We start from the raw sequence: 13,029 nt of genomic DNA, 5'->3' as shown, positions 1-13,029 counted from the left end.
GTTTCCCTCTAGACCACCCACCTCCACAGATAGGTCAAAACTAAAATTCAGAGCATTAATGGTTACAAAATTTTAGTTTCATGAAGTTGTAAGCAGTGCATGCGTTGCCACCAATCAGACAAACAGCAAAGATGGAACAGACTGAAGTTCATAAGTAACTTGTGGTTGATTTAGAAACTCCAAATAACAAAACACCACATAAAGTAGCACAGTCCATCATTACAAGAACAAATGATAGAAATTGCAAGTTCAGGAAGAATTTACACATTACTGCAAACTCTTAAGCACAGAACAAACTTTCATCAGGATGCCATGGTCTTCAGTGAAGTTATTTATGCAATCAGATACTACCACTGCAGTGTAGACAGGTGTGATTCCTTGTATGCAAACTGCATCTGATACGAGCACCTTTTTTGACTTAATTTAAATTACTTGGAAGAAGTTAATCTGAAAAAAGCCAGAAGTTGCAGAATGAGTGAGCCCTGCACGAGGGTTAGAGAATAACCACCACTTTTAAACTCACACTTTGGCATGCATAAAAAGAACATTTTCTTACGAAGATAAAAGTCTCCACGTGTAATAACTCGATATATAGACAAGCCCTGAGGGCTTGCATCTTAAGCACTTAGCATTTTTGGCCCCATCTTAATGGATGAAATAGGTGTGTTTCTCAGTTATGTTAGCCCAGTCAAAGCAGCTTAATATGATGAAAAAGCCTCAGGCTTTGGCGAGACTAAAGGTGTAAAGGTGTGATGATAGCACATGCATCACAGCACAGGCAAGGCTGCCTGCCTTTAACACACACTAAACTAATCATGTTAAAGCAGGCAGCGGATGGGGAGCTTAGACTTTAACATGGCTTTACACACTGCACCTTTCCCTGCACTTTGCCACTGCCACCACGGATGTGGCACCAGACTTTCGGAGCAGTACGTTGCAGTAAGCTGATGTTGACTACAGTGCACAACTGAACAATCATTAAACTGTCAGAGTTTGGAATTAATGTCATAAAACTGTCTGGATTGCATTCCAGATGGAATCCAGAGTGATCTTATTTCTCACTACTTGTTACATAGACTCTTATAGTTGTATAATAGTGTGACTGGTATTTACATAACAAGCATATTTACATAGTAGTTGTCACTTTCCTTCAACGATTTCCAAACCAAGATCCTTCTCCTTAACTAGCTGGTTTAATGCAATGTGCCGTCTTCAACTTGTTCTATTATTACAAACGAAAACATCACTGTTTCTCATTGAGCACACTGGGACAACTGAAGATGCCCTGAAGTCAGAACTGCAAACATGCCTCGTTTAATCAGTACAGCCAGGTCTCACTTTTATTTTAGGAACAATACCAAGAACACAGAAATGCTTACTTCAGGAAGGTGAAATTGCAGTTGAAAGTTTTGAAGCTGCCTGCCCTTAAAAGTTTAAGAAAGAAAGAAAGAGAAAAGAAATGTCAGTTTCATCTGAGTTAGTTTGCAGTGTGCTGGAAGATCTCTTTGCATTCAATAAATCAGAAGATGCGTTCATTTAGTATTATGCCTTTGTTATAAAAACGTCTATTTTCCAGGTAGAGGTAATTTGTTATAGCTGGTAGTGTGATATAAACTTAACATTTTTCCTGACAAAGCCATTCAAACGTCCTCAATCAACAAAGCACTCGCATCATGGATTTACATTGGGTGGCACCACTTCTCCCAGCCTGTCCCCCTGCCATAAATAATGCTACAAACACAGAGCTACAATTCCACCTCCGGGTTCCTGCTCTCAGTGCCGTTTCAGTCCTTCACACCTTTGATTGCCACAGCAATGGCAGCAGCATCTCACAGAGCAGACCTGCCCAGCTTTGTCCTGACACGCCAGGAGATAATGCAGTGGAACTAATGGACAGCAGCCCCTTAAGGTACTCTCGTCCCAGACCACGCAATGCCAAAGCTGGCTTGGCCCTGCCTCCACAAGGATTTGGTATTGTGACAGCTACATAGAAACGTAATTAATGTAAGAAACAATGGAGAAAAAGGTCAACACTGTTAAACATACATCTGCTGTTGCAAAAAAAGGAAAGAAAAAAAAAAAAAAGCTGCCCAAAGCTCAACCGCTCACATTGATCTAAAGGCCCTAAACAACATTGCATGGCAGCAATGGATGAAACAAGTGTACGTGGTGACTGCATGTATTTCAGCTGCGGGCTGTGGCAGTCATCCCTCACACACCTAGCAGTGGATGTGAGCCCACAGCACGCTCACGTGTCCAAGCTCAAATCAATTTGCACATGCATAGCAGCTCTGACACATCCTGGACTCATTGGAGCCGCCGCGCATGTGCAGCAGATCCACACGGGCACAGTCACCACTTCAGGGGATGGCCATTTTTTTTTACCAGAGCAGATGGCAACCTGGTGACTCCTGCAAATGCCACACCATGCTCCTGCTGTGCAGAGGCTGTGACCCTTTCCTTCCTGCTCCCAACCCTTCCCTTCCAGCCAGGCCTGGGCTGGTGTAGAATGTAGCCTGTAAAATGTTTTCAGCTACATTACACTAACTTACCCAAATTACCAAAATTCAGAGGTACTTTTTTTGCGTTAGATACATGTAACCATCTAAGCTCCCATATCTGAAGCCTACGAGAGGCACACTTTGTCATAGAGATGCTGAGCTCAGAGTGTATTTTCTCAGTTGGCAGAAAGTAACCCATTTTCAGCAACAGGGCCAAGGAGTCACAGCAACAGCCCAGCTGAGAAAGGGGATGGCTTCGCATGTGCATGTGTATAGACCAAGATAACTCTACCACCTTTATCTCCACATATATGCATGACAGTATCACAAAGATCTCATTTAATTACCCGGGGATTGAACCAACAAAGACTTTTTGTTATGAAACAGTTCCCAGGAAAACAGGCCAGCAAAAGCTGTGTTTGCCACAGCATGTCATTTTTCATTTGGTATTCCTGAAGCCTACAAGTGAGAATTTTGGTGAGGAAGCACTGAGTAAGGTCTGGTTTGCTGTGCGTTTGGTTTTACATCAAAAAAAGCGTGACTTAAAGTCATCTCCTCCTTTTGCTGCTGTACCTGCGCGCTTCCTTACGCTGTGCTATCAACCGGGGTTTCACACAGAGAGCAAACCCGCCACGACAGAGGGTTGAAAAACCCAGCGAAGGGCTCTAGCAGCTTTATGCGCGTTCCCTGCAGCCCTGCCGCTATCCTTCCCCACCATTTCTGGAGTCCGCCGAAGTTGTTACTCGAGCGGAGCGGAGCTCAGCTCTGCCCGCCGCTCTCCGCACGCGCGGGGCAAAGCGGCCGAAGGAGGACCGGAGCGGGGAGGCCCGGCCGGGGGCCCCGCGTTGGCAGCGGGCGGAAAGAGGGCGGGGGGTGACGGGCAGGGCGCCTCGAGGGCTGCCCTCAGGGCGGTGCCCGGGGGGAAAGCCCGGGGCCGGACTTTGCTTCGGCCGCACGGCCGCGCCTCCGCCTCTCCCCCCGCTTCCCTTCGGAGCCGGAGTCCCTCCCGGCCTCCGGGCCACGTTAAATCCCGTGTAATGAGGCTTAACCCCGCCCCGAGGCGCGGCGCGGCCGGTCGGGCAGGCAGCCAGCGAGGCCCCTGCCCGGGGAGCCCCCCCGCCGCCCCGAGCGGCCGCAGCTGTTCCAGCCGGAGTTGCTGGAAAACGGCCACGGCTCCCCAGACTTTGTCTCCCCCGCGCGCAGCGCTGAACTCTGCTCCCTCCTCTCCTCCCCTCCCCGGGGGAGGCCGCGGCTCCTCCGAGCGGCGGTGGGGGGACGAAAGAGGGGGCTGGGGACGGCCGTGCCCCCGCGGCTCGGGGCTGGGCGGCGTGCGCGGAGCCGGGGCCACCCGCTCTCAACCCCCGGGGAAAATAAAATACATAGAACAAAAAAGAATAGGGTTGAGGGCGGGGAGCGGGCGGGGAGAGAGCGCGGCACGACGCGCGCCCGTCCCGTCCCGTTCCGTCCCGGCCCCGCTCCGCGCTTTCCCCGCAGCCCGCGGGTGAGCGTGGCGCGGCGGTGGGTGTCTGCGCCTGGGACGGGCGGGGCGGGCAGGCGCAGTGTGGGGCCGCGGCAGGGGGAGGGCGGCGGGCGGGCACTGTGTCTGCGTCGCACTGGCAGGGGGAAGGGAAGGGAAGGCGGGGGGTTACGCACCAGGGCAGAGCCGGGATCCCTTCTCCACCCCGCGAGCCCGCGGGGAGGGGAAAGAGAAGGGAGAAGGGGGGGGGGGGAGCGTTCTCCTCCTCCTTCCTCCTCCCCCTTTTTCACCCTTCCTCCTCCTCCTTCTTTCCCCAAAGTTAAACTTCCTGCTCCCGGCCCGGCTGGGAAGGGGACGCGCAGCCCGGCCGGACTCAGCCCTCGACACACGTAACAGCTGGAGCTGTCAAAACTTCCTCCGCTCGGCCTCGGCCCCTCGCCGCCTCCTCCGCCGCCGCCGCCGCCTGCTCCTCCTCCGCCCCCGGGGGCTCAGCGCGGGGGGAGGGCGCGGGGGCAGCGTACAATGAAGCGGCGGCCGCCGCAGCCGGGTAGCACCGGAGCCGCCAACAGCTCCCGGGGCCTCTGAGAGGGGGAAGCCCGCCGCCGCGCCTCGCCCGCCGCCTCCTCCCGGACCCCGCCGAGCCGGAGCCGAGGACGGGGTGTTATTGTGTGCGAGACCCTTCGTGCCTCCGCGCTCTTCTCTTCGCACCCCCCCTCCCCCCCTCCCCCGGTTCCTCCCTCCCCTCCTCCTCCTCCCGCTCTCCCCATGCTGCTCCCCCTGCTACCTGCGCTGGTCGGCGGCGGCTGAGGCCAGCGATGCGAGGCGGAGGTGGAGAAGGCGGAGGTGAGGAGGAGAGGAGCCGCGGGAGCAGGAGGAGCATCGGGATCCCCATCACCATCCTCATCTTCATCACCATCATCCATGTGTCTCTCTCGTCCTGCTGACTAGGATGTCAACGGAGGACAAGAGCCTGGTGGTGGCGGTGGCGGAGCCGCCTCAGCAGCAGCAACCCCCCGAGCCTGCAGCTCCCCCCCCAGCAGCAGCGGCAGCAGCCACAGACAAAAGACCAAGGGGCCGGCCTCGCAAAGATGGCGCTTCCCCTTTCCAGAGAGCCAGAAAGAAGTAAGTTGGGCGCTGCTGCGCGTGAGGGGCCGGGCGCGGGCAGAGCTGTCACGGAGCCCCGCCGCCCCCCCCCCCCCCCCGTCCCCGCCGCTCAGTGCCATTTTCAGAGGGGCTCTTCTTTCTTTCTTCCTTCTCCTCCTCCTCTCCCCTTTGCACTTTCTCCTCCTCCTTTTTCACCTTTGTCTCCCTCCGCCTGTTTTCCCCGCACACTTTTCTTCTCCCGTCCCTATTCCTCGCCTCTTTCTTCGGAGTTGCTCTCTTTCCCTTCCCCTCTTCCTCCTCTCTCTCCGGCCCTCCTGGATACCGATGCCGTTCCCTCTGCTTGCTTGTCGCTCTCCCCGTTCCTCGGCTCTCTCCTCCAGGACGCTGCCTGGATATGGAATATCGCTCCCTGCTCCTCGCTTATCCCTATCCCACCCCCTTCCTCTCTTTGAGGAAGAAAAGACGGTTCTTCCCTTCACGCTCACGCTTCCCCCCCCCACCCCCACCCCCCCGAACACGCAAAGTTGAGGCAGAGTTTCCTTGGCCGAGAGGCTGACGGCGCTCGGGGAGCTGTCAAGCGGTGGCCCCGGGCTGTGGGGAGAGAGCGGGGCCGGGGGCCGCCTCCTCCTCCCCGTGACAGAGCTCCCTTCCCCTGCGTGGGGGGAGGGCGGAGGACGGGGCGCGGGCGCCCGCCGGGCTCTGAGCGGGCAACTCGGCGCGGGGATGCGGGGGAGCAGCGCTCGGGGCCGCCGTGCTGCCGCTGCTACGTGAGGCGTCGGGGCACGGCGCGGCGCCCGCCCCTCTCGGGGAGCCGCTTGGGGACTGGCTGCGCTCGGCTGCGGTTGTCTGTGAGGGGTCGGAGCTTGAGCTGGAGGCAGCGGCAGCAGGACAAAGCCGGCCGAGCGCGTTTTTGTTTTTTGTTGTTGTTTTTTTTTTTTTTTTTTTTTTTTTTTTGTGTGTTTTTTTTTTTTTTTTTTTTCCTGTGTGTGTGAAGAGATACAATTGTGAGCGAAATAGGAAGTCCGTGCGGAGAGTTTGGTGGAGTCGCGGGGACTGCGAGTTGGTTTCCCTTTGTGTTAAAGGGCCGCTCTCGCTCTGACGTCAGCTGCGCGCATTTAACCCGAGGCGCCTCGCTCCGCGCCCGCCCTGCGCTGCGGGAGCTGCCCGCGCCCCACAGCCGCTCTGCTGGGCGGCAAACGCGCACCGAGGGCAGGATTTTCCTCTGCTGCAAATTTTCATATGGCCGGAGCTGAAAGGAATTGCCAAACGCGCACGAAATCGTTAGTTCCTCACGCTTCGGGTTGATTTCCGTATGTAGGAGCCAAACCTTAGGTGAGAAACTTGGGAGCGTCTGGTTTTGTGCGAAAGTTTTAGGAAGAAAAATGGAAATACTTCAGAAACGTATCTGTCTGTACAAAGAGCAAAGCGGTGTGACCTGTGAGAACTGACAGACCCTGCACGCCAACTCGAGGCTGAGCAAAAAGTGGGTGCTAAAGAAGCAGCTCCTTCCTTTTGGTTGAATTCTGGGGATGTTTTCAGCTTGCTTTAGGAGGAAATGAAATTTTCCTGTAAGAATATGTGCTTATGTGAACGTGAGGCCACGCGTTGTGTCAGACCCAGAGCTGAGCTGTGAGGAAAATTAAAGCTGATCAGTACTCTTTTTTCTTCCCATTGTGGCTATGCCTGCCTGGTGAGCGTGGCTGGTGTCCTGTGTCTGTATGGAAAGTGTAATGTGGGTACAGCTGCTGTCAGCCCTGAATGCTTTTGAAATGAGTTTTATTAAAATAGCAATTCCCCCCCCCCCTCCCCTTTACCATGTGGAGATTGGTCTTCGGCTGTATCAGTTTGGTGGAAAAATAATTTTATTTCGTATCTTTTATTATTTGCAGAATAGTGATTAACCAGCTAAGCGAATGCAGAAGTAAAACAAGTAGAAGTGATTCCTCTTCTTTTCATAGGGCTGCTTGTCTCCCTTTTCACTTCTGTGTTTCCTGGTTGTGTTGGCATGCCTCGTGAAAACCACGTATGTCAGACCATTCTCTGTGCCGTAATCACACATCTGAATCACTGTTAGCCAGTCAAATTGTTCAACTGCTTAATCCCATTGTAGGAAATGTTGCACTGAATGTTCAGTCTAAGTAGTGGTAAAACGGAGAGCCCTGCATTGAAACAGAATAACCCAAAAAGAGTATTTCCTAAGCTATGGGAGCCTCCATTAGAAAAATGATACTATATCTGAAAATACTGCTTGTTGGTTTTTAACTTCCTTGAAGACAGTGTTCTTACATGAATTTGATGAGTTTAAGAGGACAGATGGAAAACTGCCTTGAATTTGCTTCTGTGAGATGCCAAGCTTGTGGTAAGGGATGATAGGGTTCTTCCAGTAGGAAAGCTCTGTGCAGATCTCTGTTATCCCATATCTTACCTGGTTATCAGTATAATTCCAGTGGTGCTGGGGACACAGTTATGTTTAGGAAACTGAGGTTCCTTTTAGATGGGGAACCTATCAGTTTTGTTGTGGTGCCGGTACTGGAGTTACTGGTGGCAGAACATGGAGTTAGAGGGGCTGTCCATCACTATTTGAAGGATCCTGCTTTGTGAATAGCATTGTCAGGAGACTTAATCTTGGGTGAACAGTTCATTTTTATTTGTATTGTAATCGTGCCTAGAGGCCAGGGCACTGTTAAGCTACATACAGTATGGATGCATAAGCAAATATTGCTTCTGCACAAACAATTTATTAATTTAAATGGGAAGATAAGGTGGCATGTAAATGTAAGGAAGGTACTGAGAAAGCGTGAGGGAGCTGTGAGAAAGCTGTGAGCAAAAGAATGTGCAGAAGTTTGAGTACCCCGACTATCTCAGCATCACTGAATGATTCATAGGTATCAGACTTGCAGGATATATTTAAAGGAAGGTAGCACTGTCACCAGAAGGGTTATCGCAGATAACTTGTTTCCTGTCTCAAGTGCAAGACAAACACTTGTATTTTCTTCCTTACTTTCTGACAACAGGCTATCTGTATAGAGCTGAGATACAAATTCAAGAGCTGGAGCTCAAAAAGGCCTTGCACAGCCTTGGCATTGAGAGCAAGGTTCTTGACATAGTTCATAAGGAAGAACGTAAAGAACCGTAATCGTAGCGATGAATGAGAAAAATGTTTTTGAAATGACAGCTTTCAAATGAATTTAAGTGGCAAGATTGCATTTACCAAAGGAAAACAAAACAAAACAAAAAAACAAACAACAGAAGGAAGTTGCATTGCTGAAGATAGAAAAGGATGTAGGAGACAAAAAAAAAAAAAGAATCTGAATCTTGTGGGTATTGTTCATAGAAAATGGATATAATTAGGGACCTTCTTATCTCATTAACTGAAAAGTCTGAAATCCTGGAAAATTAGCTCCTGTGTTTGGATGATTACTCCTCAACTTCCATGCTGTGTACCTGAATGATAGGAATGTGATAGAAAAGAAGTTGCAGGGGAAGAGTGCGTGGTCTGTTCTGATTGCTGTCATTGCATGAGCAGCTGGTTGTTGGTCAGAACGTATCAGAATAGTGTTTTGTAGTCTGTTGTAAGTAGTAGAGCTTTGCTGATCTACACAGGGTATAAGGACACCAACGTTGTTGTTCTTAACAAAAATGTAGCAGAAGTCTCACTGATTGTAATCGTGATAAGTTGCTTGCCTTTTAAGTCATGTCTAAGTTCACTTTAAATGTTATATTCGGCATCTGTCAGGCTGCTCATCTGTTACAGATTTTGCAAATGTGTGTGTAGTTTGAAACAGAATAGGCAAATGATTTCAAAAAGCCTGGAATTTGTCAGTTGAAAACCTTTGGTGTTTAATTTAAGTATCTCTGAGTTATTTTCCTCGTACTTATTGCTTGCTTGTGTTGTCCAGTGTAAGCTGCAGTAGGATTTCAAAGGCCATAGATTTCATACGTGCAGATAGTTTTGAGGACACGTAAGCATGGTGTTATTGCCAGGAAATGATTATTTAAGGACTTTTATCGTTACTTTAGCTGGATTTGCAATAGAGCAGGCCAGTATTTAAAGATACCTACGCTCATTTCAAAACAACCTTAACGTGTTGGATCTCTTTGCTTTATAGCTCAGTTGTGTGTCTGTAATTCATCACACACCTTTCCTGTGATGCTTGTCTTTACTTTCCTGCCCTGTTCTCGCTTAAAAATGTAACATTTGCAAATGTCAAATTTGTGTTGTCTTAAACAATTAAAATGTTCATTGCTGGGGAAAATCACTGCTACCTATCATTGAAAGACAAGTCTTTGGATGTATAGGTTTTGTACAACTGTTGTATGATGGATAGGGGTTAAAGTACCAAGGCAAACAGGGGGCTGTGCTTCTGCCTTTACCTACCATCTAACAAAAGGCCTGGGCCAAAAGCCAGAAGGTGTGTGTTAGATCTCACAGTGTGAAGAGGGGAGGTGTTGGAATAAGGCTTTATTATCAGCACATGACGTGGGCCCTTGGAAGGTCTGTCTGGTCTGTTGTGGAACAGCAGTTAGCTACATGCAGTAGGGTCCCAGGGCAACTCATGGCCATCTTCTCCCACTGCCCCCATTGCTTTACATCCACCTTCACCTGAGGAATTCCGTTACCAAGCAGTTGCCATACTGTCACGTGTTGCTGTTGCATTGGAGCCTGGCTTAAACGGATCATGGTTCTGTTTTGCTCAGGAGCTTCTGGTAAACGATGTCAGCATTTATCTTTTGATTTGCAGTTCCTGGTGGGAAGTCTGTGATAGATGACAGTGGGTTTTATAGAATTGTTTTGCAGCATTGTCAGAGTTGTTAAATGTTGATTAATGTGAATTGATGTCTTCAGTTGTGTATTAAAGGTGAGTTTAGGCTCACTGTTGGACACAGATATTTTTCAATAGCCTTCTCCTATTGTTTTCTCAATTTAAACCAGAGCATGCTTACAAACAGAGATTGCTTTGAGATTTTTTTGGACAGTTTTCCATTCCAGCTGTTAGTTTGTTACTGTTTGTGTTTGATAACCCATTGAATTTCTGTAGTACTTCTCATGAAAGGACCCCCAAGAGCTATCAGACAGAATCACGACAGGATCGTGACAGATCAAGCATCGTGACTGTTTGGGAAATATCAGTGGCATGTATTGGTCATAAGCAGTGTCTTTGCAGATGTAGGAATGGGAACCCAACCTCTTGCTTTCCACCCTCTTATCCAACCACCCACCAGACATCATTTCATCCTATATTTGGTGACAGAGGCAACTTTTCCCAGCTTCAAAAATAAATCACTGTTTTTTTGGCTTTGCTTATGGGCTTTATTTTTTTTTCTCCTTATTAGTGTGTTCAACTCCTACTAACCTCATGCTTTAGCAAGATAATTGGAAATGGACATTTCTAACTCGTAGGCTTGGCTGTCCCACAGCAAGCGTTGGAGGGACGGCAGGGTCATGTATAACTTGGGAAAAATAGATGTTCTTTATCTAGCACAGAGGATTGCACCCCTATGTTATTTAAACACTAATGCTGTGGGTTTAACATTTTAACAAATGTTATCATATGTACACTAAAATGCCAGGAAGTGGGGAAATTGAGCTACTGGCAATTTCAAGAACCATTGAAAGCTTTTCTCTTTTCTGTTCAATGTATTTGATTATCAAGTCATACAATTTGCATGATTCCTATTGTCGGGATAAATACAGATAACCAGGGTTTTATGGTAGCAGATCCGGTTTACTATAGAAATAACTTGTGTTTAATTTCTTTTTTACGCTGTTTTGTACTAGAAGCATGGCACTAAACATTCCCATTCTTGCCATATCTCAGTTTCTCAGCTGGGATGTTCTCTTGACTTGAAGAACTGCATTCAGTAATCTCTTCCAGTAGCACTGGTGTTTTCTTTCATTCGAGGTAAATGGGATAAAGTAGGGAAAAGCCCTTAAAATCTACAATATTTATTGCAGTGAGTGCATGGAGTGCATCAGGTGGTTATTTTCTCCAAACACTCTAAGTCTTAAGCTGGTTCTGGTGGCAAAAAGCAGCAGCTCTGCTCCCGTCCTGTGCCGCCAGCTGTTTGTTCTCTCCCTTGTGCTGACCCAGGCATTCGTGTAGCCATGTGGTGAACTGCATTGGAAATTGATCTGGGTTGAAACGAACCTGGCAAGGAAATGTGTTTGTGATAGCATAAGGGAGGAGGCCAGAGCAAAAGGAGCCAGGGTGCAGAGAGACAGAGCTTATGTCCTGTGGTAACACTGCCAGCCTCAAGTGGCTGCGAAGCTGAAGCCTGGGCTGTCTGTAATTGGAGGGTGTGGGTGGTTTTCCTTTGGCTGGCTCCAATAAATTCTTCAATACAGGAGATTGTAAGAATTCTCATGACCTGTAGGCATGCTATGTGTGCTAGTTGGTCCTTTACAGAAATGCTATCGAGAGGGTTTTTTGTAACACTTAAACAGGTGAATCTAATCTACCTCATGCTTGCCCCCAAACGCATGTAGTCTGATTAAATCAATCAATTAAATCACTTTGGTCCACTGAAATATTCCTAAACTACGTATTTACAGTACCCTAAATTAATACTACAAACGCAGTATTTTATGTTAGTAAGCAATTTCTGATATTCTGAAAGCTCCTTCCTGAGGTACTTCAACATGCGAGCACTATAATAAAATAACACTGCATGTTGCTCCTTTCAAAGTATTCTTTCCTTTATCTTTTTTGGAAGTATTAAATCACATGAGTACCAAATCCTATGGTAGCCATTCCAACAGAAATATATATGTACAAATTTGCAATGCTGTGTTTATCAACATTGTCAAATCAGGATATTCCCTTTCAAACTGAGGGCTTTTTTCTCTTCTTCTGTATCACTACAGACAATAAATTCCAGTTTTTTCTTTTGCCCTCAGAAACGTGCAGTTGAATTGTTTGTATGGTACAGTAAAGTAAAAGGATGTTTGTTAGTGAAGAAGTGGTCCAAATGCACAGTCTCTGCTGTGAAGCACTGTCAGCTTGTAGAGCTGTGTCTGGAAGTCCCAGCTAATCCCAAATGACTTCTGGAACATGCCAAGGTGTGTGGGACCTGGGTTGCTTGAGTAGTAACAGCACCGGCCCTCCTGTCTGCTGCTGACAGTCTTGGCTATGTGGTGATCTTGGCCAAAGGTTTGGCATCCCAATGATGTGGTGGCTCCATGGACAGGAGCTGTGTTGTGTTAAAGGTTGGTAGATTGGATTGGTAAGTGACCTCATTGGTAAGTGTGATCTGTTTGGGCATTTTCCCAAGTGTGGAGTTCAGAAGCAAAATGGAATTCTTTTAAATAAAATGATTATTTAGTTGTGCTGTATTGCCTGTATATATTGCCTGTATTGTGCTGTATATACATGAATGAAGCTGTATGGCCAGAAAAGACTTCAGGCTGATCTTGCTCATCCTTCTGTGTGCTGGTACAATTTCTGACAAATTGTTTTCAAAGTATTTGTTGAACGCAGTTCCAGTCCATCCCTAGGCAATCAGTTTCAGTAACTAATTTTCCAGAATAAATGTTCTTTACCATGGATTAAGCCAGTTTTGGCTTGCACTGCTCAGAGTTAGGACTTCCCGGAGGCAATAACGAGAACAGTTTTTATAATAAGCATTTATTTGTTAGGAGGTTGTCTCCTATGTTAAGCCTAACCTCCGTTAATGTATTTCAGGATAAGATTCACCTTCACTGATAACGGCATCATAATGTTGACTGGCTTGGTTTATCTTTACAAAGTTTGCTCATCCTATTCAGTTTCACTTGGCCGACATGAACCGCTTTTCCATTGGTCAGAAGAATTCTCTAATAAGATCTTGTCCTCTAAAATGTTTATTACAACCCCTGCCTCAGCCACGTGCCATACACGGCTCTTCTGTTTCTTCACGCAGCCCCGAAGGAAGGACTGCCTTGCAATGTTCTCCCACCTTGTCTGAAAA

At 48.1% G+C, this 13,029-nt stretch overlaps 1 protein-coding gene and 1 long non-coding RNA gene across 13 annotated transcripts in view; one reads left to right on the top strand and one right to left on the bottom strand.

Moving 5' to 3' along the window:
• LOC128085381 (uncharacterized) overlaps positions 1-4,869 on the bottom strand; it is a 30,953-nt gene extending 26,084 nt beyond the window's left edge. The window contains exon 1 of the long non-coding RNA XR_008208938.1: positions 4,763-4,869. This is a non-coding gene — a long non-coding RNA (uncharacterized LOC128085381). The remainder of the gene's footprint in view (positions 1-4,762) is intronic.
• The window catches only part of KMT2C (lysine methyltransferase 2C), a 187,043-nt gene continuing 178,721 nt past the window's right edge, over positions 4,708-13,029 (top strand). For 11 of the 12 annotated variants that reach the window (XM_052692582.1, XM_052692585.1, XM_052692580.1 and 8 more), the window contains exon 1: positions 4,813-5,100. In XM_052692582.1, coding sequence (XP_052548542.1) covers positions 4,928-5,100 — 173 coding nt within the window. In that variant the 5' untranslated portion in view covers positions 4,813-4,927. Of the gene's footprint in view, positions 5,101-13,029 lie in introns of all 12 variants that reach the window. The other variant, XM_052692586.1, reaches the window with a different exon arrangement.

This window comes from Tympanuchus pallidicinctus, unplaced genomic scaffold (genome assembly GCF_026119805.1).
Source record: "Tympanuchus pallidicinctus isolate F22 unplaced genomic scaffold, pur_lepc_1.0 scaffold3, whole genome shotgun sequence".
NCBI lineage: Eukaryota > Metazoa > Chordata > Aves > Galliformes > Phasianidae > Tympanuchus > Tympanuchus pallidicinctus.
The sequence above is the reverse complement of the archived record's forward strand: the minus strand, read 5'-3'. Positions and strand labels throughout refer to the sequence as shown.